The sequence below is a fragment of the Hemicordylus capensis genome, chromosome 1 (assembly GCF_027244095.1).
Source record: "Hemicordylus capensis ecotype Gifberg chromosome 1, rHemCap1.1.pri, whole genome shotgun sequence".
NCBI classification, from domain to species: Eukaryota; Metazoa; Chordata; class Lepidosauria; order Squamata; family Cordylidae; genus Hemicordylus; species Hemicordylus capensis.
Window position 1 is genome coordinate 158,103,914 of NC_069657.1, and position 25,901 is coordinate 158,129,814.

The window sequence follows — 25,901 nt, forward strand, 5'->3', positions numbered from 1 at the left end:
TAGTCATGCGCAAACATTTAATGCATAGTGTAAATGTAACAACCAGTTGTTTGCAAACATGTATGTTGCACAGGTATCTTCTGCAGAGAACCAGGACTGGCTTCAATTTTTTGTTGAGTGTATGTTTGGTGACAAAGCCCAGTTTGGCGCAGCAGGGAAATGGCTTGTCTACCAAGCCAGGGGTTGCCGGTTTGAATCCCCGCTGGTACCTATATCGGGCAGCAGTGATATAGGAAGATGCTGAAAGGCATCATCTCATACTGTGCGGGAGGAGGCAATTATAAACCCCTCCTGTATTCTAACAAAGACAACCACAGGGCTCTGTGGTCGCCAGGAGTTAATATCAACTCGACAGCACAACTTTAATGTGTGAAAAAGCCCCCACCCCCGTTAGCATCTAAATGTTGAAACCTGCCTTGAAGGATATAACAGATGGGGCTGGTTAAAAAGCACCAATTTCTCTAGTCAGTGGTTCATGATTAGGCATGATGCTGGCCACATTTTGACTTCCCTACATAAATGCCAGAAGTTTTCTTTTTAAAAGCTGGGCGTCTCACTGAATTGGCCATCCATTGTGAGACAAAAAGCCTTGTTTGCATAGCACTTTATCCTCTAGCCAGTGACTTCTCCACTCACTACATTTGGAAGGGAAGTACACTCTGCACATGTTCTCTATTATTGAATCTTTCAAAGTGAAGCCCTAGCTGGCATCCAAAGCAGTTTTGGGCAAGGGCTCTCAAAGCACTAGTTTACTTGGCATTGAACAGGGCAGGGATTGGCACTGACAGGTTTAGCTGCTGTAAAACTGGAGTGTGAATGAGATTTTGTTTTTATTTGAGACCAAATAGGGTCATGCTGCATTTTCAGCTTGGGTAGACACTGGCTGCATCTTTATTTGAAAGATTCCTACTACACAGGTCCTTTCAGCAATGTTAGATTAATGTGTAGACACAAGCCACGGTGGGGGCTGGAGCGGGGTGGACCCATAATAGATTCACTGACTTCATTTTTCTTTCTTTCTTGCGGGTTTAACAGTTACTCTACTGTGTATTGACACTGGCCAGGCCGCAGAAAAGCTGCCACTGTATTAGGATCAGCACACAAGCGAGGGCTCCTCTGTGCCTCTGAGAATAAGGCTGCTGTGGAACCTTGAATCCCTTCTACCCCAAAGTCCCTGGACTTCTTTCCTTTTGGCACTTTGGCAGGAGATTTGTTTTCATGGGGAGATTTTTGCCTCTGCTTACAATGCAGCTGAAGTTGTGTCCACATAGTCTCTCTATGTTGAGAGAGAAGGCACAGGGAAAGGTCTATAATGATACATCCATAGGAACCATTGCAGCAGGGATTTGCAAACTGTGTGCTCATGAGAGAAGCAGACCATAGAGAAAGAGCATAAGAATAGCCTACCTAGTGCAAGTATCCTGTTTTCCACAGTGGCCAGTCTGATGCTTCTAAGAAGGCCACAGGTAGGAGTGCAATGCTGTTGTACTAGCAGAAGGATGTGGTGCAATGGTGCTGCATAAAGGAACGTCTGCCCCAGATGACTTCTTGTGCTAGTGAAAAATGACATATTGCACACCACACTGCACGATGCATTGCAAAACAAGTTGTGCAATCCCTCACACCAGGGGTGTAGCTATAATTGGGTGGATGGGTTCAAAGAACCTGGGGGCCCCCAGCCCCTGAGGGCCATCCAGATCTATCCCTCTCTATTTTCTTCATTATCTCCCTCACTCTGAGGGATCTTCAGCAGTGGCGCTCTGGACTTAAAGGCCCAAGTCTAGGCCCTCCACACCCCCTGGGGCCCCCCAAATCCGCTTTAGTCTGTCCTGAGTGCTATGGTCACTGTGCTGCTGGCCTGCGCTGCACCAAGTCCAGGTTCCAAAATTGCCCAGGTGCACCTTTGGCCATTGGGGAGAGAGGCGAACACAGGCTCCCTCTCCCCTAGCTACGCACAACATGTTTCAGAATGCATTGCGCAACATGTCGGATAAGGTATTGTGCAATACATGCACAACCTTGTACGTGCCCTGGAGGAGGTCTTCCACTAGAGGATGCATACTACTAAGCAACCACAACTTCACACAGCCCCACTGACTTCTTAAGTTAGTGCAACTTCTCTTGTTGTGCTGCATGGATGTCAGCCATTCAAAACAAGAACTACAACACTCAAAAGAAAGCAGTTAAGCAACAAGGTAAAATCATATGAGCATTAAAACCAACATTTTTCAGTCAAGTCCCTAAAAGCAAGGTGGAATAAAATTGTCTGAGTGCTTGCTTAAATATAGCTAGTGTGAGGGGCTGACATGTGCCCCCAGGAAGGAGAGAGATGCCATTTATTATTATTTATATTTATCTAATTTATTTATTTATTCATTCCAAATAATTTTTCATAATATAAAAATAATGGCTTACCTGTCTCACAACATAACATGGGTGGTGCACACATCGCACACAACTTCCATTCTTCCCATTGAAAGTTGTACATGATGTGTGATCATGCAAGAGGCAGCATTCCTGGTGCATATGCTGAATCTGGGTACCACCCACATTATGCTGCAGGGCATGTAAGCCAATAATAATAATTAATAATAGGAACTCCACAGCTGTGGCACTCCCATCAGACCCTGACCCTAGGACCTATTGCCTGAACCTGAGTCAGAGGCAGACAGAGAGCAGGCCTGATATGCAGGTCTGGGTAGGTACATGTGCGCACAGGTGGTCCTTGTCATAACTTCATCCTAGGCCAGGGGTTCCCAACCTGTGATACTCCAGATGTTGCTGAACTACAACTCCCATCATTCCCAGTTAGAATTTATTGTAGCTAGGGATGGTGGGAGTTGTAGTTCAGCCACCTAGTAGTTGTAGTTCAGCCACCTAGGCCATATAGGGCTTTAAGGGTAATTGCCAGCACTTTCTATTGAGCCCAGAAACAAATTGGCAACCAGTGCAACTAGTACAAAATAGGTATCCTTAGGCAGCAGATGAATGAGGCACTAGAGTGAGGTAGCAACATTCACTTTCACTGCTTTTAAAAGAAAGGGGAGAAGAGGGCACACAAGGGTGGGCGGGATTTGGTACCTTGCCTCAGGCGCACAGAGGCATTGAGCTGCCACTATATATACACCTGAGTTTTTGCTTTTAATTTTATCTGATGAACTTCAAAAACTTACATGTTCCCTCATGAACCTAAGGAGGTCTAATACCTGCTTTGCATCTCCCAAATCTCTTTATCACTCTGATTAGGCAATCTACCAGGTGCTGTTATTATGCAGCAGCTGTATGAGTGATTGTTCATTTACACTGTTAATCAGTGATCATGTTTGTGCTGTGGGAGAGGATAACCTAGTGAATTTTCCCTTTGTTTGACAACTCTCAAGGTATTCACACTGTTAACTTTTGAGATTGGTGATAAATATTAAAACCTGACATTTTTTAACTACTAGGATGACAAATATTTATATGCCACTTTTCAACAAAAGTTTCCAAAGTGGTTTACATAGAAAAATAAAAATAAATAAAGATGGGTTCTTGTCCTCACAGAGTTCACAATTAAAAAAGAAACATAAGATAGACACGAGCAACAGTCACTGGAGGGATGCTGTGTTGGGGCTGGATAGGCCCATTCGCTCTCCCCCTGCTCAGTAAAGAGAATCACCACTTTAAAAAGGTGCCTCTTTGCTTAATTAGCAGGGGACATAATTTTTATTAGTCCATGTAGGTGTTCTGTGCACTCTGAGATCACTTTATGAAAGATGAAACAAGAGTCTCAAATGAATAAAAATGGAGTCACAAATGATGACAAGTGAGGTCAAATTGGTCTCCGTTTTCAGAACCACAGTGAATGATCCTTCCCAGCCAGTCATTACTATATACAGAGTTCACATTTGTTCTGTTCTTGCTTTTCCACCCTTAGATAAATATTTCCAAGTTTCATGCTGTGTGTGCTTGTGTGCGTGCACACACACCTTAGGGAAAGGTGCTTCTGCTGCCATTCCTGGCAGTGGAAATGATGCTGGCCTGGGTTTTGCCAAGCTCTGTCGAGTCTGATTTGCGTTCTGAGCCTAGCATTCCTTGGTGCTTCCTATAATCTCCCTGAGTTCAAAGAGCGCTTCGTTGCTTGTCTTTGTCAAAAACCCTGTTGGAGATCTTTTATGTGGAAGATGTAGGATTTCTCCAAATGACTTTGATTATTTATTCATGCCACTTCTCTGGTGTACGATAGCACTGATATCATGAAGACCCCCTTGTCTGGCTCCATACTTGCTCTGAAATTCATGGAGCTTTAGTTGCCTTTGAAATGTTTTTTTTAATTTAAATTAAAAAACCAAGAAGGGTTTTTTTTGAAGTTCTTTTTCTTCTTCCCCCCTTCCACAGTTCCGCAGCATATTTTTCCAGCCTTCCACGCTCCTTTGCCAATTGACATGCGTCACCAGGAAGGAAGATACCATTATGAACCTCACGCCATTCATGCTATTCATGGGTAAGTTTTGCAACTTTGCTCTGGTGGTATTGCCATGGTCTTTCTCCTGTGTTTTACTTACATGACAGGGATGGAAGAAAATGTGCTTCACCTTATACAGCAAGGGCTTTCTATAAGGGTAATCAGCTAATTCTATTCCTAGCATCACCAAAGCCCACTAATCTTTTCTCTATATAAGTTTCCCAACCTAAATGTAATTGAAGTATAGAAATTTCCTAATCATAGAAATCCCAGTGGAATATATTTTGTATGTAGGTTGTCTTTAAGTTGCGTGAATAGCTCCATTGCTGATAACCAGAGTTCTGTATAGATCAAGGTTATGGGGTCACTTTATCATTTATTTTGTTTTAAAACATGTATAGTCTGCCTTTCTTGCCAAAGTAAACCAATGCAGCTACAGCCAAAGATAATACAAAACAAGATAAAATAGGATATTAAATAAACATCCCTTAACCCCTGCTAACTTGGCAAAGAGGCACCTTTTAACATGATGATTCTCTTTATTTAGCAGGGGGAGAGTAACTGGCCCTATCCACCCCTAGCACAGTACCTCCAGTGACTGTTGCTGGTGTCTGTGTTTCTTTTTAGAATGTGAGCCCTTTGAGGACAGGGTTCCGTCTTATTTGTTTGTTGTTTCTCTGTGTAAACCGCCCTGAGCCATTTTTGGAAGGGTTGTATAGAAATTGAATTGATAATAATTTTTTTTTTAAATCAACACTGGGCCCAGAACTTAACATTTAAAAAAAATAGCTTTCTTTATTTTAAAATCAAGTTTTTAGTTTGTAGTGATGCAGAGATTTGAAAATTTGTGCCTGGAGACATCTCAGCTGACTAGATTTTCAGCAGTCATAGAGGCAGACTTCCAGTGCCTACAAAAGAACAGCTCTGCTGCATGAGCCCAAAGCCCATCCAGTCCAGCATCCTGTTTCACACAGTGGCCCACCAGATGCCTCTGGGAAACCCACAGGCAAGAGCTGAAGGCATGTCCTATCTTTTGCTGTTGCTCCTCTGCAACTGGCATTGAGAGGCATCTTGCCTCTGAGGCTGGAGGTGACTTATAGCCCTCAGACTAGCAGCCATTGATAGATCTGTCCTCCATGAATTTATCTAAACCCTTTTTAAAACCACCCAGGCTGTTGGCTGTCATCACATCTTGTGGCAGAGAATTCCATAGGTTAATTATAGCAATAGCAATAGCACTTACATTTATATACCGCTCTATAGCCGGAGCTCTCTAAGCGGTTTACAATGATTTTAGCATATTGCCCCCAACATTCTGGGTACTCATTTTACCGACTTCGGAAGGATGGAAGGCTGAGTCAACCTTGAGCCCCTGGTCAGGATCGAACTTGTAACCTTCTGGTTACAGGGTGACAGTTTTACCACTGCGCCACCAGGGGCCCAGGCCTTAATTATGCCTTTTGAATTGTGTAAAAAGTGCTTCCTTCTGTCCATCCTAAATTTCTTGGCAATCAGTGGTTCCAGTTAATGCAAGAGGGAGAGCAATTTCTTTCTATCAGCTTTCTCCACACCATGCATGATCTTATAGATCTCTATCCTGTCTCCCTTCAGTTGTCTTTTTTCTAAACTACAAAATCCCAGGTGTTGTAGTCTTGCCTTGTAAGGAAGGTGCTTTAGGCCCCAGATCAACTTTATTGTCCTCTTCTGCACTTCTCCGGTTCTATAATGTCCTTTCTGAGGTATTGTGTCCAGAACTGTACACAGTACTGTACTCCAAATGTGGCTGCACCATAGATTTGTATAAGGTCATTATAATATTAGCAGTTTTATTTTCAAACCCCTTCCTAATGATTCAAAGTACAGAATTGGCCTTTTTTACAGCTGAAGTCACTTTTTTTCCACAGCTGCCACACATTGAGCCTTGCATATATCTTTGCTCTCTCTGCAGACCCACAGAAGCAGAATATATTATTCAAAATACGCAAGGCTGTGTCAATGAGTATGTTGTAGTAAACAGAGCTGGATTTGAACTAGGGAGATTAGGACTGGAATTTGGACATGAGAGACCAGATTACAGGGGACTGAAGGAATAGACAGTAATCCCACGTCACATCACTGCCATTTTTGCTCCACCCTCATTACTAGAGCTGTGTGAATTCCATACTAAAAACACTGACATTCTGCACCCAGGTAGTCCAAACTCTGTGCCATGAACAGATGAGTCTTGTGACCTGTATAAATGATCCAGCTTGAGCAAATGCACATCATCAATCTTAGTTTGCACAATTTGTTATATCGCTGACTGTCTTATTCTGCATAATTTATTCTGTTTTTGCTAGTATGGGGAGGGGCAAGAAGATCTTACTGGGCACCTAAGCCCTGCCCCTCAGCCACTGGAAATCTGATTCAGCTCCCTCTCTAGCTCCTGAATTTGAAGAGGCATTGCTCTCAAGCATGCCTTTGCAGTCCATGGGGCTAAAAATTGACTTTTAAAGGGGGGGGGAGGCCAAACTAGATGTGATGTGAGAGTTTTGACTAGAGTTCAGAAAGTAGCAGTGCCTCCCTTCCCCACAGTTGGAGTAGGGCTGATGTGGAGGGAGGGTCTAACACTTTCCCCCTGTGCTACAGCCCCAGTCCAGATCACCCCCCCATGTTGTTATTAGCTGTAGAGGGGGAAACTTACAGACACAAATTGGGCCCAGAGATTTCCCCCTCTGCAGCTCATTTCCCCCCTCTGCAGCTCATAGCAGTTGGGTGGTTTAAAGTGGGGAATTGACGCAGAGACAAAAGGTTAATCCCCTTCCCTCTCCACTATGGCTCCAACCCAAATTGCATCCCACCATGGCTACTTTTTGTTTTAAAAATTTAAAACACACACACACACACACACACACACACACACACACACTGAGTGTTCTCATCACAGAATTCCCACATCACATTTAGTTTATCCCAGAAATGCTTGGGAAACTGAATCCCATGCCCAGTGTCACACTCTGCATTTCCCCCCTGCCCTCCTACAGAATCTCAGCATACGAACAGCCTTGTTTGTTCCTTTGACTTTGTCACATCCAGAGCTGAACTATCTCCTATCAGTATTTGTACAGGGCCCTCTTCTCTGTCTCATAGACCCACCTACATTTCCTGATAGCTTCATATTTTTGAGACTTCCTCAGCACTCAGTGAAGTTGGCACAAGAGACTGACTTATTGGATGAAGATCAGACTTTGGAGAAGAAGAAAATGTCTCCAGAGTAGTATCAGTGGGCTGCTTTGGCTCTTCCAAATCCTGCTGCAATCAGTGAGGAGAAAAATATGTTGACTCATAATGTAATGAAGGGTTGCACAGCTGAGTGCCTCCCCCCCCCCCCCCAACTCCACTCCTGGAATGCACTGTTTCCGGATATCCCTTCTTGAGAAGTAGAGGAACTGCTGTGAGGATGAAGGCATGTCGGAAGGTCTGACAGCTGGGCGATTTCATGCAATGGGGAGCTGTGGAGGTCTTTGAAAAAGGGTATTAACTGCTTCATTGTTGCCAAAAATACCAGGCACCATGCCTGGGACAAAATGTGCCTCCCTGGCTGCCCAGAGTATCTCTTGTTTAAATCATTGCATGGCTGGCATGTTGATTACTGCAGTGAAATGCCCCAAGAAGGGGATTTAATAATGAAACCTAGAACAATTATAGGGTATATATACCTAAATATATTTTTAGCTCCTAAAACTTAAGAGTTTCATAACAGTGAATGTGATACGGCAGCAGAAAATGCTCTATGTTTTTAATTTGAAATGAAAATATAATTATACACTGTTTTGTGGGTTGATTCATTCCATGCAAATGAAGTTTCAGTAAATAATGAGAAGCATCTAGAACTCTGCATTCAAGAAGAGCAGTAAACTACATGCTACTAGGAAGGAATCACAGGTTTAGGTTAAACCCCTGTTGTTGGAGAACTTCTGTAAGTTTGCCATGGCTCATTCTCTGGATCATTCCGAAGATGAAGATAATGTGTATATTTAGTTCCAAAAGACCAAAACGTCATTCACATGACCAGTGCATCCCATCATGGAGGGCACACGTGTTCCCCCCATCGATGATCTGAATCCTTGTGTGTGGCTTGAGGCAAGCAAGCCCACATGACCCATGCTGCTCTACGCAATGCAGATTTCTGGAGGATGGGAAAAGGCAGCCCGGTCTTCAGAGATCCCTAAAAACATTGAGGGATTTCTCCTCAGGCCGGATGCTCTAGTGGCCCAGCTCTGTGTCTGCTTGGGCTGTGTGCATTCATGCCCTTTTACCCAGGTGAAAGACATGGGGAAATTCCTGGGCTACCCAGCAAGGTAGCTCTGGGCTTGGCCATGATCCCGGTCTTCACACAAGGAGCCCTACCCTGGTAGGGCTGCCCAAGCCTGCTTAGGGTTGATCATGTGAACAGCCCCCCAAAAAATATCCTCTTCTTTTATCTCTTGGCAGGTGTGTGTGTGTGTGTGTGTGTGTGTGTGTGTGTGTGTGTGTGTATACCAGTCCTTACTGATTGGTTGGTTGGTTGGTTGATTAAGTGCCGTCAAGTTGGTGTCGACCCTTAGTAACCACATAGGTAGATTCTCTCCAGGATTATCTATCTTCAGTTTGGCCTTTAAGGTCTCTCAGTGTGTATTCATTGCTGTTGTAATCGGGTCCATCCACCTTGCTGCTGATCGTCCTCTTCTTCTCTTTCCTTCAACTTTCCCCAGCATTATGGAATAGGGATGTGCCCGAATGTTATTTGGCGCTGGCGGGGGTGGTACTTTAAGGGTGGAGGAGGGTGTACTCACCCCTCCTGCCGCATTTCCCCTGCCTTTCGGGCTGAAGCCTATTATGGACTTCTTAAGGGAGCTGGGTTTTCACATAACGTGACCAAAGTATGATAGTTTGAGCATGGTCGTTTGTGGCTTGAGTGAAAATTTGGGGTTGTCCTTACTACAAATAAGAAAAAAAATGTATGCAACAGCTTGACTATATAGACTTCCTGCTGAAGTCTCTTATGTTTCCCCTATTGCTTAGACATTCCCTCAAACCCTCTTCTGCACCTGGCAGTAAAGGTGGAGACTTAGATCAATGTGATTTAAAGCTATGATTTTCATGCACAGGGCCCTCATATGATTCCACAAAGATCCTCTAGAAATATATTTTACTGTTCTCCTTCCCCAGAATCTCTTGGGGGAGCAGTCATTGTTAAACAGATCTAGTTATTCCAGCTTTACCATTGGGATTAAATCACTCTAAAATACACACTATAAACCAATAGTTCTTCTGCCAACTAGTGGATTATTGAGCAGTAGATATTCTGAGTAAGTATACATCATTGCTTCCATTTAGAGATCTGCATGATTTTTCTTAGTAATACACTTGTCTGAAAAGACAAAAGGCTGGTTTGAATGATACTCTGACCAGTTAAAATGCAGGGGGAAGAGTGTGGGCATGCATATCTCCCTCCACCCAGCACACCATCCTACCACCTGATCAGGGGCGGAGCCACCATTGAGTGGACGGGTTCAAAGGACCCGGGCCGCCACCCCTCAGGGGCCACGCCTGGTGCCCCCGACACGCCCCCCACTTCTGACGTCAGATGTGGGGGGCGTGATTTAGCTCATAAATGGGGCCACACAGCTAAAAATTGGCCAGCGCTGGCCAGCGCTGCCTTTGCCGTGCGGCTGGAGCAACTCTCCCTGACTTTTAAGGGCAGGGAGAGCCGCTCCGGCTACTCTGCAAACACAGTGCTGGCCAATCTCATTCCCAAATGGGGTAATGCAGCCCCGTTTGGGAGCTAAACCATGCCCCCACATCAGATGTCAGATGCAGGGGCATAGCTAAACAATCTCTGTTTCTGACACTGGGGGCAGGGATAGGGGGCTGCGGCAGAACCCGGGTTGCTGCTGGCCCTCCTCCGCTCCTGCACCTAATTGTGCACGATTAACTGCCCCTTACACACTGTTTTAATATTATTTTAATGCACTATTAAAACTGCACATGGAGGGACAGTTCAGACACACATGCAACTAGGCAACAGTGTGCTGGGTGGCTGGTGGAGACGTGTGTACCCATCTTCCTCCTGCACATGTTTAAAACAGTCAGTCAGAGTATAACAGGATTCACTACTACTCCCAGACGAATACATAGAGGTTTATTTAACCCAGGAGGTTAGGTTTATTATTACACACACACACACATGCACACACACACACCCCATAAAGTTGCAGTCAAAGAAAATGAAGAGCAAAACATTGTTTCTAATTTAATACTTCCCTGCTTGGCATAAACATTTATAGTTTACTTTGCAAGAAGCAGTGCTTGCTAAGAGAAATCAAAGTCCCTCTCCACCTCCTTGGCAGAAGGTGCAGTGTGGAAGTCAGGGAGCATTTCTTTCACTAATTGCAGACTGAAAACAACTCAACACAGACTTGTCTGTATAGTTATAGGAAACATTGGCTTGGAGCTAGGCTGAGTAGATGTAAGAAGGTAGCATAATTGATCAGGAGAATAGTTCTTCCACTGAAAGCTTGTACTTATGAGTTATCCCAACAAGGTAACTTAAAGTGGAGCACTTCCCAGAGGTGCTATCCTATCCCTAGTTCAGAGCACGGGGCAAAGCATGCTCAGGATTCTCCTAGTAGGAAAATAGAAGCTTGGGATAGTTAGCTAGAGACTCTGGAAATATCCACAAACAGGAGCTACATGTTGTCTGGCCCTAAGGAAATTAAGGCAGTCTGACCCATGCATTACACACTTAACAATGGTTAAGACAGTATATTCCTAACCCTCTATGACACTTCAGCATTGTAACCCATTGGTGGCCAACCAATGGCATGGGTGCCACAGGTGGTAGCAGGGTGTTTGTAGTATCTGTGAGCCTGGCGATGGCATAGCCAGAAAAATGTCTTTGATCCTGCCTGATTTTGCAGTGCTGCCAACATCATACTGCGTTGGAGGTATCCTGCCCTCCATTATTGCATTCTTCGGTTAAGTTAAGACTGCTTGTTCCTTGGCTCAACAGGCAAAACCTCCCCAGCAGGCATGGGAAGAGAGGGGAGGGCTATATATACCCAGTGTAAGTGTATAGTAGAGGAGCACTATCTCGTAGTGAGGCTCAGGGGTATAGCTATAATTGAGCAGATGGGTTCAAAGAACCCAGGCCGCTGGAGAGAGGGGTGAACATAGGGCCCCTCTCCACTAGCTATGCCCCTGGTGAGGCTGTTCTCATGAGCAGCCACGACTGGGCTAGGGCAGCCTTGGCAGCAAATCTAACTAAGAAGCCAGGCTGTCGAACGAGGTTAAGGGAGTGAGCACTACCTTAACCCCATTTAATTGACGGTGTAGCAGTGCATTTCTGGGAGTGTCAGATTTCCAGGGGCTGGGACAACACATCCCGATGCCCACATCTTCTTCACTGTCTGTGGCAGCAGCAGACCTCTGGGCGCATGATTCCCGCACCCAGAAACTCCAGATGGATCATCTGCAGGGAAGGCAAGCATCTGCTGCCTTCCCTGCCACCCGCCTCAAGCCCTCTCACTCAATGGGTTCACTTTATATTGGAATGGTTGTAAGGTAAAGTGTGTCGTCAAGTCAGTGACTCCTGGCAACCACAGAACCCTGTGGTTGTCTTTGGCAGAATACAGGAGGGGTTTATCATTGCCATTATTATTATTTTTTTTATTTTTTTTTTATTTTATTTTATTTTATTTTATTTTACATTTATATCCCGCTCTTCCTCCAAGGAGCCCAGAGCAGTGCACTACATACTTGAGTTTCTCTTTCACAACAACCCTGTGAAGTAGGTTAGGCTGAGAGAGAAGTGACTGGCCCAGAGTCACCCAGCTAGTATCATGGCTGAATGGGGATTTGAACTCAGGTCTCCCCGGTCCTAGTCCAGCACTCTAACCACTACACATGCCCAATATAGGTGTTTTCCATAGTCTGGGAAACATACCAGCAGGGATTCGAACCAGCAATCTCTGGCTTTCTAGTCAAGTCATTTTCCAGCTGCACCATTAGGTGGCTGTACCCTTGCCAAAAAGGTTGGCCACCACTGCTCTGTATCCCAGAGACTTTCTTGACACTGCAGAAGAGACTTTAATTGCCTGGTGTCATGTGGGACAACAGAATAGTGTTTCCAAAGGCTACATCAGATTTGTTAAGGTTACATTGGAGGAAATCAATTGCCACTTGACCAACTGATATGCTTGTTGGATTTTGTGACATATCCAGTATCTGAAAGATACTAAGAATTGGTTTTACATATATCTATAGCTGCTGCAAGGCTGAGTTTGCCAGATATCAAAAAGCTTGAACGGTTCCATCAAAATTAGAATGGTTACAGAAAATGTGGATCTTGATAAATTGACAGCTTATTAAAGATCTCTGGCTAAATTCACAACAGTAAGATAATTGTGGAGTCTGGTTGTATTATACATAATAAATCAATAACATGCAACCACATCTGAATGGTTGTGGAATAATCATCCAATATCCTTCTAAATAATTTTGAATAGTTCTCATGACTATGCTGTTGTTACCACAATAAATCAGTTTTAAAAAATTAAAAAGCAATCTGTTCTAAAATTGTAGCCCATTTTTTGCCACTGAAAGAGGGGGGAAAGAGTCTATCTTCTGGAGAAAAATTGAGTCACTGAGCTTTGGCTTTATGATTAATATGATCAGAGCCTGACAGAGGGTCCCCCAATTCATCACAACCATATTCTAGCTGTCTACTTTCTTGCCTGTACCAAATGTATCTAATTACATGAACACTGCACAGCAAATTAAGTGTAGTCTCATTTGTTGTCAGCCACAGAGTCTTATTATCTGCCTGCTGCTTTGTGTCAAAGGTTTGTTTCCTGACTGTTCCAACGTGACACGACTCTGCATTCCCTTTCATCATTGTTTGCATATAACCTAATGAGAGCATGGGTTAGTTCATCACAGCTGTTGGGGGGGGGGGAACCAGCAGGGCTCCAACAAGAGAGGGTAGCATGGGATGTAGTGCAGGCAGTTGCTTTCTGGGCTTTCATGTGTCAATAAAATGACCCTAAATCTGCCCAATCCACACAGGACTAATTTCATAACCTGTATTTAACAAGGCAATTGGGTGGCAAGCAAACAGATTTGCATAGCAGATTTGTATAACAATTGGGGTGGAGGGGTGAGAGACAGAAAGAGAGAATACAGATTTGTAATGTTTCAAATTACTGTCAAAGCTGTAAAGTTAAATTTTACTTGCAGCATAAATAGACCAGGGTTCGCTGCAAGGCCTGGAAGCCTCCTTTGGTGTGGCTCCTTGAGTAATTGTTTATTATGCCTGCGTGAAGCTTTGGTCGATGCTGACTACTCTGCACAGCCCCACGCCCCCAGTATGCATGGAAGTGACCTTTCCTACCATGCAGTGGTGAGTTTTGCCCAGCACTGATGGGACTCATTTAAGGGAAATGGAGCCCTGTCAAGCCCCAGCACCATGGGGAGACCTGCTGGCTGCCGCAGAATAGGAAAGGCATGTCATGGTGTTGCACAACAGGTCAGGTTGCACAATGACTTAAATCAGCCTGTATACAGTTGTACTGCTCTCCTTCCAGTGAAATCAATGGAAGAAGCACTGCACAACTGCGCAGACACTGCTTTAAGTCACTGCACAACGGGACCTGTTTCACAACACCACTGGGCCTGTTTTTCCCATTCTGTAGCAAGTCCCTTTTGCTGGAATAATGGATGGGTGTGCAAGGAAGCGGGAAGCCTCGTTCAGTTCAATTCGAACCAGACTCAAACCAAACAGGTCACCTCGAAGCTGAACCAGTTCAGGGCTTGCTCAAATGGCGGGGGTGTGTGTGTGTGTATGTTCCTAAACATTTTTTAAAAAGAAAAATTAATTCCTGGTCCAGCATCCTCCGGGGTGTGTGGCTGAGGGGGGATATCCAACAGTTCCCGCATCCCCCCCCCGGTCTTTTTAGGGTCACGACTGGTGTTCTCTCTAACTTTTTTCATCTATGTGCAGAATGAATTTTGTTCTGGGCGGCAGTATCAAGGCAGCGTGTGCACACATGTATTCTGAATGGGGCCTTCCTGATTCAACCTGAGAGGGATCTAAAATTAACTGAGCAGATATCAAAAAACGTGTGAGCATGTGCACACCTTAGAAGGAACACTGGTCATGACCTGGGCACGTGAATGGCCAGTGCTCACACGTGGCAGCCTTCAAAATGGCAACTGCAAGCAAGGAGAGGGCTGAAAAGGCCCACAACTGGACTAAACTGACCCTAAAAAGACAGGGGGGAGACCAACGGGTTTAGTGGGAACCGTTGGAGACCCTTTCCATGGCAGCACCCCCAGAGGCCACCGGACTGGGCAGTAAGTTTTCCTTTTTAAAAAAAATTCCCGTGTAGCCAGAAATTACTTCCAATGTCATTTCCAGCCCCCATTTTGCAGTATGGAACCGTTTTGTGGGTCTTCTTTTAACTGCCCCCCCCCAAGTATTTTCAGAAAAATTATCAAAAATTGGGAGGATTTGCAGGTTTGGGAGAACTTTCTAGACAGCTGGAGACCTGGAGAGCAAGGTACTATGCTTTATTCCCATTTTTCTGCTTTTTAAAAAAAACGGTTTTAAGCTCAAGGAATCTAACCCCTCAATTCCCATTGACTCAAGGTTTCATAAGTTGTGGTTTCCGTATTCACGCCTATAGGCAATGGAACTCCCGCAAAATGACCCAAAGTTTTCTTTCTCAGTCGTACAGCCTTAAAATCAAAGTGATAGTGTCAATTTAAATCGGTGGGATTATCCATCTAAAATCCCTTCTGAAGTACATTGGATTCAATCCCTAGCAGTAGAGTGGGGGGAAAAATTCCAGATTCATTGAGGTAGTATTAATAGCTCTCCTTGCCCACTTTTAGTTTGTTTCCCCAAAAAACCTTTAAAGGGAAAAAAATCCTAACTCAGCTTAAAAGAAAGAAAGTGTGGGGGGGGGCGGGTGCTGCTGACAATCCAGGAGCCCTAAGGGCTAACATATATAAGCACCGTGCTAGATCTTGCTTTAACAAGAGACTTCTTCAAAGCAGGTTTTTTTCCTGTGGTTAAAAGTTGTCAGACACTCTAAAATGTCACAAAGAAAGGTAGCATTGTTTTTAGGCTGATGTCCTGGCACATTTTAAGATGCAATCTCAGCACTATTGTAATTCAGACAGAATTACAAACGCATAGGGGTGCATGGCTGGTAGAAGTCCTCTGGGTGGGGGGATGGCTCCCCAGATTTTGTCATTGTCCTCCCCCAACCAAGTTCACCAATGCTGGGTAGGCATGCCTCCCTGTATGAAACAGAAACAGGTTTGTCTTCTAATTTTTATTTTACTTAAAATATTTATACCCCACCAATCCAGTGCACTACTGCTCAGGGCGGCTCACAACCATCAAATAGATACAATGTAAAATAAAACTCACAAAATTTACCAAATTAAGAAAACAAGTTAAAAGCCCAGGCTAAAATTACAATCAGAATTAAGTTACAAATTAAAAGTTATTTAAAAAGCTAAAAATTGAGAACTATAATAGTAAAGTCCTTTTAGTTTGTCCTTGCCTTGAAAAAATGGGGGGCAGGGAGATCACATCTTCATAACCAGACAGACACTTTGTGGATCAATACCTTCTGTCTGGCTTTACTAGATATTGGCCTGGTTCACACAATCGTTCAAATCAAGGTTTAATGTGGGTTACCAGCATTAGCATGATAGTGTGAACCTACACCAAGGTGGTTTATAGCCCAAGATTCCCACCTTGGCATGAGTTCACACAATCATGCTAATGTAAATATCCAATATCAAACCTAGATTTGAATGATCATGTGAACCAGGCCATAGTCTTCATCATACAGCCTGTGTAGTGAGAACAACAAAGCAGAAGAGCTGGAGTGCTCCTTCGAGCTGCACCTCTCTAGCGCATAATGGAAGCAGAAACATGCAATATACTACAGATATGATGTGGATAATGGAATATGTTAATAAAGATAAAATATGATACCACACATCTCCATATATGTCCTCTAGTCAGAGAACCAAATTAGTTAATCAAGTAATGAATTGATTCATTAGTAGTAGTGAGGGTCATTAATAAGGCATCTGTGGCAACAGGTTTTAAGCATTAATTAAGTCTGAGCAACAGTGTTTGTGTTTAGATGAGGTGCAGTGCCAGGACCCACTGCTTACAGAAAAAAACACAAGTGTGAGCAAACTCTAATTATTATTTCTTGTTTACACAGTCAGACAGGTGTTATTGACTGGTTTGTTTTATACAGACATCGAGCCCTTCCCAAGGACCTGGAATTTTATTATCAATATTGTTGTTATTATTATAGATGTCGTAGAATATAGGCTGTTCCCAGTAAAGTTGCTTTTTGTAATTTGCTGATGGTGGTTTCTGTGGCCCCTAGGGTGTTGAGGTGCTCTTCAAGGTGTTTGGAATTGCACCACTGGGATTATTTTGGTCTTCTTCTGCCACAGCCTTTCAATTTCAATTTGTAAATCTTTGTATTTTGTTATTTTTTCTATTTCTTTTTCTTCTATTCTGCTATCCCCTGGTATTGCTATGTTGATTATTTTAACTTGTTTTTCTTTCTTCTCGACTACAGTTATATCTGGTGTATTGTGTGGCAGATGTTTGTCTGTTTGTAGTCAGAAGTCCCATAATATTTTTGCATCTTTATTTTCTACAACTTTCTCAATTTGAATCACCACGGTAAAAGGTGCCTCCTTGCCCAGTTAGCAGGAGATAATGTTTGGAAAATAACAAAATAAAATGTATGGGTTGTTCCTTAGGGCAGCTTTGGAAGATAACTGGAGGATAACTGAGCAAAGAGTCACCTTTTAAAGTGGTGATTCTCTTTATTTAGCAGGAGGAAAGCAACGGGCCCTATCCCTCCCCAGCACAGCATCCCTCCAGTGGCTGATGCTGGTGTCTGTCATATGTTTCTTTTTTAGATTGTGAGTCCTTTGGGGACAGGGAGCCATCTACACATATTTTTATTTGTTTGTTTATATCTATATAAACTGCTTTGGCAACTTCTGTTGAAAAGCAGTATATAAATATTTGTCATATGTTACTTTTCCTCATTTTAATCTTAAAAACTGGGTAGGAAGATAAGGGAGAGAAATGACTCAAAACATTCACCTATGATTCTGAACAGTCAAAACTCTGTCTAAGACTTATATTTGACCAGTACTAGTCTCTGTGCATTTACATTAAGAGTACAGAAAAGTAACACCCAAAGCAGACTTTTGACACTTTATTTGAGAGCAGCTTCCGTCCTGTTTTACTCTCTAAGACCTGGTCTGCACATGCAAGAGAAGGAGGAGGTAGACTTCTGAGGTGCTAGAGTAGATGGAATCACTTCATGTGTGTAGGTGAGGGTGCCAATTTTGAGTACTGTCCTGCATAAAAACCATTCCATCTAAAAAATAAATAAATACATGTAGCTTTATGAGTGTAGTCCCCTGTTAGAGCACAAAGACAAGTAGGAAAATAAGACAAGCAGGAATACGACGACAGCTCTCTTCAGGAGAAGACTGGAGTGAGGGACAGATCTGATGGGTCTATTGCAACTCGCCATGGCCAACTTGCCGCAGGGAACAATGCAACTCCCTGCCCCCCAGGATACACCTGAGGTAGTCTGCTTTTAAAATATTATTTATTATTATTATTATTATTATTATTATTATTATTATTATTATTATTTCAATTTCTATACCGCTCTTCCAAAAATGGCTCAGGGCGGTTTATACAGAGAAATAATAAATAAATAAGATGGATCCCTGTCCCCAAAGGGCTCACATTCTAAAAAACAAACAAACATAAGACACACACCAGCAACAGTCACTGGAAGTACTGTGCTGGGGGTGGATAGGGCCAGTTACTCTCCCCCTGCTAAATAAAGAGAATCACCACGGTAAAAGGTGCCTCTTTGCCCAGTTAGCAAGGGTGATAATAAATATATGGTATTATATGAATATATATAGATAGATATAGATATAGATATAGATATAGTCAGGCAATATGAGGAGGAAAATGGCAGCTCGCCTGCTTTAAAGCTCTGGTGCAAGCTTCACACCTGACATTTCACTTCTCATGAGGCACAACCCCACAAGTAGAAATGCAGGGAGAGTCTTCCTTCCACTGCAGAATGTGAAAGACATGCTTTGGTGGGTGGTAGGTGGAAATTTAGCTTCCTCTCGCCTCCCTCCCACTTGTCCCCTCCAGATCAAAAGCCAAAGTGACAGGTCGGGCTTGCTGGGGGGAGTTGCCTGCGGTGAGTTGGCCGCGGCGAATTGGCCCATTCCCCAGATCTGACTCAATTGAGTTGCTAGACTCAAAGTTGTTAGACCCTTCCCTGTGGTGAGAGATTTGTTGTAAATTTTATATATGCGGGAATCATTTTTATCATTTCTTCCCCCCACCGCCCCCTTCCTTTTGCTGCATAGACCTTGGTTCTGGTTAAATATATCTGAAAAGTAGCTCACTAGATGTGCATCTTTACCCCTGTCAGAATAATAGTAGGGTGGGATTGCCTCTCACTAATCTGGGGGATTCTCTGTATTATCCTTCACCCCTCACACTTAATTGAGCTTGGGCTCTACCATCTCAATCATAACTGGAGAAGTGCTGAGTGGGAAGCTGAGGGTTAAATGCACATCAGGTTCTAAGGTTCTAGACCAATTTACTCCCTGCTTTACTGGTTTTTCTGCATTGTGAGCACATTATGGAGTGGAACATTCAGAAGTGGTATCCTTCACGTGTACTCTAAAGATCACTTCAGAATTCAACTACCTTATTAGGGGTGTGCACGGAACCAGTTTGGCCAGTTCTCTTCAAAGCCAAACCGCATTTGAACCGACCCGGCCCGATCCAGTGTCTGCCCAAACTGTATCCAGTCCAGATCAACCACTGAACCGGGCCAAACCGATTCGGGAGATATACTTGCAAAGGGGAATTCAGTGAGGATTCCCCTTTATAAGTGAAGGGCCATTCCCTAGGCATTGGTGGTGGCAAGAGGGTAAAAAAGCTACTTACCCCAGCCAGCATGGCTGCCGGCACCGCCACTCACCCTCCCAGTGTGTCAAATGCACTCCCCCCCCCTTCTTTACCAAACTACAGGCTTCTTCCCCCTCATGCCACCCCCGCCCAGAAGCCCCATTCATCTCAAACTGGGCCAAACTGAACCACCCCTGGTTCGGTCTGCAATTGAACCTCTGAAACAACCCCAGTTTGAGGCGAACTGGTTCAGGATGAACTGTTCATGCACACCCCTATACCTCATTCCCTCCTCATTCTGATACCATGTGTAAACCAGCGTGAAAGAGAGATGCGCATCTCCAGACATGACATGAATATGTACCATGAAACAATGTCTAGTTTCGTTCCCAAGTATCTGGGATGTGTGTGACTCCCCTTCATGGTTTTATATAAAAGCAAAATCCTCATGGTTTAGGATGGCCAATATGACTGCATGTAAAATGTGCCAAGTAAAATGTGGTACTGGGTGAGCAGTATCATTCGATACTGTGGCAAGTCACAAATGAGCTACTGATGTAAACATGCCATTATCTTCTTGATGCAGCATGGCAATGATTGTGTCATGTTATTTAAATCCCTTTGATAGAAAAGATTTTTGTCTTACACCTTCAAAGGTGAACACATTTCAGAGCAGCTTCTCGTGCTCGTTTTTATCATATTGGCTGGCAAACCCCACTCTTCCTTCCTTTAAATCCTTCTCAGTGTCATTTTAGAATATGTAGATGTGGGTCAGCTTCTGGACATCTCAAAAGATAACCTGACACGTGAATCTTAGGAGGCTGATACTGACGTGGCTCTTACAACACATGCCTTATGACCTACGTTAATAGAAATTAAAAGTGGCCCTCAGTGTTGATAGGTCTTCATACTGATTCAGAAAGTTCTCAGGATCATATCCCACTCTTCATAACAATTTTTCTTGTATTGAATAAAGGAAGCCATTTTAGTCCTATTAATTTCAGTGGGAAATCTAAGCACATGCCTACGTTTTCCCCATTGACCTTAGTGATTGGCTCAATAATTGCTTTGTAGCACAATGCTACCTCCTGGGCCACAGCCCATTGCTGCTGTCCTCCTCCTCTCTACTGTTGCGCCACCCTTCCGGCTTCCTTTCCCCCCTCTCCCAAGTCTTCCTGGGTGCAGCCTCCTCCTCCTCCTCCTCCAGCTTCACTGTGTAGGCAAATGGGCCCCTTTCCATTTTTGCATGGAGCAGTATTGCAAGAAGAAGCTGGAATACAGTGATGGCTACTGCTTAGTGCAGGCACGGAGGGCTTTGTGCTAGAGGGGGCAACAGGCAGGAAATATTGATTGCTGCAGTTTGATTGCTACTCCAATAGGGGAGGGAGTGTGCTTGCTGGACGAGAGGGAGCAAGGAAGTCAGACATGGGAACAGCTGGGCTTGCTGCTGCTGCACAAAGGGGAGGGAGTTCTGGGCTGCATATTGCTTTCTCGGTTGGGAAATGGCTGCCACCCCTTTTTCCTTCTCGCTTCTCTCTCCCAGGGTGTGCTCTGCTACTACTGCTGTTCCACCTACCCTCACTCCATGACCCATTGGTGCTTATGCCGCTAATGCTCAAATAGGAGCAACCAACACTCTGCCGCTGTCCCCCCAGCACCACTTTTTCCTCGTTTCCCCCCAGAAAAGGAGTCAAAGGAGGTGCGTGAAGCTGGAACAGCAGCAACAGTGGTATCAGTGTCAGGCATCAGAGCCCACCCTGGGGCAGGTGGTGGTGGGGAGGCAGGAAGGAAAAGAGGCTTGCATGGGGATTTCTTACATATGATAATTTTTTTACTTCCACTTAAGCAATAATTCTTTTGTTGAAGATGAAACAGAGAGATGTGAACATTTTCCTATGGACAGAAGATGACTTTCTTCCCACTTTCCCCATATATAGAGGGTTTTTAGCTTTTTAGGGGGGGGGCATGCTTAAGCAAGGCACTTTTGGAGTATGATATGTATTTACATAAATTACTTTTGTTGTTAAAGTATGAGATTATCTGTTTCCCCCTCTTCTTCATATGAGTGGATTGGCACTAGTCCTCCTGACTAGGATATTCAGAGGTATAGTAATTTAATAAAATATTTATCCCAGGTTACTGTACTTGTAATGGAGATAAAGAGAAGCACACTTGCGCATGTTCTCTCTCGTGCTCTCTCGCTCTCTCGCACTCACAGGCACACGCACAGGCACACACACAATCCATCACTAAGTTCAGTAATTTTGTCAAGTGTCCATTATCCTGGCTTCTAGACTGAAAGAAAAATTGTCAAGTCCTCCAGTAGCCCTTTTCTTTTCCACTATTTTTTTTTTTTTTTTAGCAGAGCATCCCAACAATGTATTTGTCATTATTTTTGGTATTATCCTTCCAGGTTTTTTTTAGACCTGATCTGGAGCAATTTTGGAACATTACAATTGCAGCACCAGCCTGTCCACTATGGACAGCCAAAGCATTATCAAGGCTTTTGGGAGCTTAATGTATACATCCAGGGTTGTTATGATGTATCTAAATATATCTGCCTACATTTAGATCTGTATTAGAAATATTAGAAGTGCCAAATTACTATGTGTTTTGAAATGACTGGATAGGATAGTGATACCCCTGCACCAGCATATTAGATATGGCATTCATACACACAGTAGCCCTCTTCAGATGCCAAAGTTGGGAAACGGGGTGCTTACCCACATGCAAATCCCAAGAGCATGCCCACAAGCCCTGCCCCAGCACAGACCTGTTCAAAAGCCTCACCCCATTTCATGCTTACAGTGTTGTCTGCAAAAACAAACACTGTAAGCATGAAAAGATTCTTTCCATGATCAGAAGGCTGGGATACATGATGATCACATGGCTGGGACAGCATCCCATTTAAAAAAAAAAAAGTCTGAAGAGGGCTCATGTGTGTGGCTATCTGTGCATGTGTCTGGGAGTGAGTACTTTACATTATACCAGTCAATGAACATTTCTAGTTACCCTCATTCATTTTATTGCTACCTTGTCCCTCCCATTCAAGGGCATTAAAGGCTCTTGTCATTACTGCCCTCAGTTTTCCATATGACATCTTATTAATTGAGATCCCATCCACTATTAGAGGTGGCCTACCAAATTTGGTCTTTATGAATGAAATCTGTATGAATTTGAAATTAATGGAAGCTTATGCATGACTAATTAGACTCCAAATTAGCAAATCAGCCTTGCTCACTTGGACTTTTGTTTACAGTTTTTGTGTGTAGTTCCTTAAATCAAAAAGAGATATTCTCTCAAAAAGATGGCAATCTCCAGGGGCAGATAAAAAAGAGACATATCTGCAGTTAAGGTCACATGTTTAAAGAAGGAAGCTCATACGTCAGTTTAACTTCACAACATGCATCCAGACAAAGGCTCAGTATTCTCTCTTATGTACTTTGGTACAGGGTTTTTTGTGTGTGGTTTTTTTGGCTCTTTTTAAAGTCTTTGGCATCTTTTGATTGATGGCTCTGTGCTTCTTCAATGCTGGAGATTCTTCCAGAGTCAAAGCAAACAGCTGAATGAGTAGGGAGCTATTCTCTTGAATATTTTATGAGTTTTTGTCAGTTTGACCATACAGGTAGATCATTAATTTGAGTTTTCTATGAAGTTGACAATGGACACTGCAGACTTAAACTGGCTTAACAGTCATTCCCTCTCACTAGAGAACTCTGGGGATTTTCTCTTTTGCCACATGGGTCTGTCTAAAACTTGTGTTCATAATTAGAGACCATGTCCCTCCACCAACTGAAATTCGGCAGGTGATGACTGGTAAAAGAGCTTTCTCGAAAGTGGCAGTCTATATAGAATGGCCTCCCCAGAGAAGCTTGTCTAGCATCCATTTTCATGCCTTTTCCGTGCCAGGCAAAGACCATTTTTAATTTACCCAAGCAATCCAGCACATTGTGTAGCTGATTTTAAGTATTTTACTGTTCTGTTTTATTTTGCTGCTTTCTACTATTTTTTTATTATGTTGTTTTATAGTTTTGTTTTTATATCAATATAAACACTGCAGTGGGAGCCTTGTGCTAGAGGGGCACCTTTAACATTTTCCAAATAAATAAATATTAAATACATTGAGGGAAAGAAGAGATTGTTGACTTCCAGAACTGACCTGCCCTTCACGGATGCACGGACACCATTTGTGTGACCTCCGTGCATGAATAGAGGCCATTTGCATGACCACGCCGCCATATGCATGACTATGCTACCACATGGGTGGACTGCTAGGAGGAACGCCAGGGTTTTGAAGACTGGTAAGCACATCTGCTTTTAAAGGAGCCCTCTTTCTGCCGCCCCACCCCACAGCTACCCTTTAGAATCATTTTCAAGCCAGGATTCCCCTTTGCTTATGAAGGGGAATCCTCACCAGATTACCCTTTACATGCAAAGCCCGTTGAACCATGGTGAACTGGTCCACCATGGACTGGGCTTGGTTAGGTTTGATCATGGACCGGCCCATCTCTCCTGGAGGCCCGTCTGGTTTGCAAATGAACTGTCAAACTGGCCTGGTTCATGGTGGACCTGTTTGCTGTCGAACAGTTTGTGCACACCCCTAGCTGCAAGGAAGATATATGAGGGAAAGAATTACAGCAGTCCTGCCAATGGTAGAAAGCTCTCATAGCCACCACTACAAGCAGTGTGAGATGTTGCTGTAGTTTTCACTATAGAATCTTATATGGCGATTGTATTTGCCTAGATTTTCATTTAAGAATCAAGAATTGCCTGACTTTAAGTACAAAGAGATCTCAGAAGTACAGATACCAAGGAATTCAGGCTATTGACAGCACTAAAATGCATCAACATTGCACCAAAAGCCAAAATGTGATAGCTGATGGATTTTATATTAAGTCTCTGTCATGTATTCATTTAACAAGAAGCCACTCCATAATCCACTATTGTTTTTAACGGTCATTCCCAAAGCTTTGTGTTAACAAGTCTTATGTGATAATCCCCTTGCTTTCCTTGCTTTACAAGTAGATAAAATAATGGAAGCATGAAGTCACTTTTTATCATGCTTCCCTTTTATTCCTGAGCTTGTGATTTAGTGTGGGGGGTTTTAAATGCTGGGAGGAGAGAACTTATTTTGCCCACAGCTTTTATCTGAATAAACAGGAAAAAAATTCAGCCTTTGAATGTTGCCAAGATATTGTTTATCTTTGGAGGATAAACACAGTTCCCCTCCGCCCATCATAGGGAACTTAAAATGCGATTCATCTCAACACATTTCACAAATCTACTATATCAAAGTCTAAAATAAAAGCGAATACACAGGGCAGAAGGACTAGCTGTGTGTGTGGAGGGGAGACGTGCACTTCTAATTGTATGGTGGGTGGGCTGTAACTTTTGAACCAGCCCTCTGAATACTGCAGCAATGGAAAGCCTAGGAAGTCGCATTGCCCAATAATGTAACGTATTTGTGCTGAAGTGGCAGAAGCTACAATCACAGTAAGTGTCTTAACTGTGCTGGTGGTAATATGAGAAGCCATGAAAGTGGTCCAGAGTAAGTTGCTTACTCTGACTCTGATGCTAAACCAAAAACTCATTGCACCAAAGTGAATTTGTGGCATTCGTCAGAACTCGCACAGAACTGTGATATTAATACCTTCAGTATCTTTCAAGTGTATGAACTTTACAGGTACTGCGTCTGTGTTCAAAGTATATATACAGATTGCTGGTGTGTACTCAATTTGTTCCTAAAACATAGCTTACTTGCCTGCCGTGTCTATTTGGCTGGAACAATATTGTCAGTCTGTTTTGAGAAGAAGATCTCACAACTTGTTTAGCATGTCACAAATGTTATGTGACAATAAAAGTGTACATCTACAGTGTAAACCTAGGAAATGAGCCATGGATATGAAAATGGATACCTGTTTTTAGAGGTCTAACACTTCTTTGATGGGGTATTCCAAGACACTCAACTGGAATGGCAGAGTCACTAGAACCATTTGTTCATTGAAATCTACACTGAAAGGCACTGGATCTTTTTTTCCAGAGGATTCCCACACAGTTCCATACTTCAGAATCTTTGAAGGGAGGAAGAGATAAATCAACCCAAGCAGAATTAAACCCTGTGGTTTGAAAGATTCTTCACTCCTCAGTCTAGAGTCCTAGACCACCCAAGTGGCTGGGGTTAAAGCAGGCCTGATTTGGCAGAGGTCTGGATCTGGATGCCCTGCCAGGAATTCACTCAACAAAACATGCTCTTGAAAAGAATCAAGAGACAGAATTAGGTGCCCATCAGACTAATGTACTCACATCTGCAATATGTTTTGGCTGTTCCAAATTCTTTCAAATGGATGTCTGGAGGCCTTTAATTTGATGCTTAGCCAGAGATGCCTGGTTTTACTGTCCATGTGCCAGAAAGCCTGATTT

The 25,901-nt window shown here is 43.4% G+C and overlaps 1 protein-coding gene across 7 annotated transcripts in view; it reads left to right on the forward strand.

Annotated features, from left to right (window-relative positions):
* Nucleotides 1-25,901, forward strand: part of GLI2 (GLI family zinc finger 2) — a 343,674-nt gene that overhangs the window by 225,614 nt on the left and 92,159 nt on the right. For 6 of the 7 annotated variants that reach the window (XM_053281674.1, XM_053281685.1, XM_053281695.1 and 3 more), the window contains one exon: nt 4,378-4,483. In XM_053281674.1, coding sequence (XP_053137649.1) covers nt 4,378-4,483 — 106 coding nt within the window. Of the gene's footprint in view, nt 1-4,110; nt 4,166-4,377; nt 4,484-25,901 lie in introns of those variants that run through there. The other variant, XM_053281722.1, reaches the window with a different exon arrangement.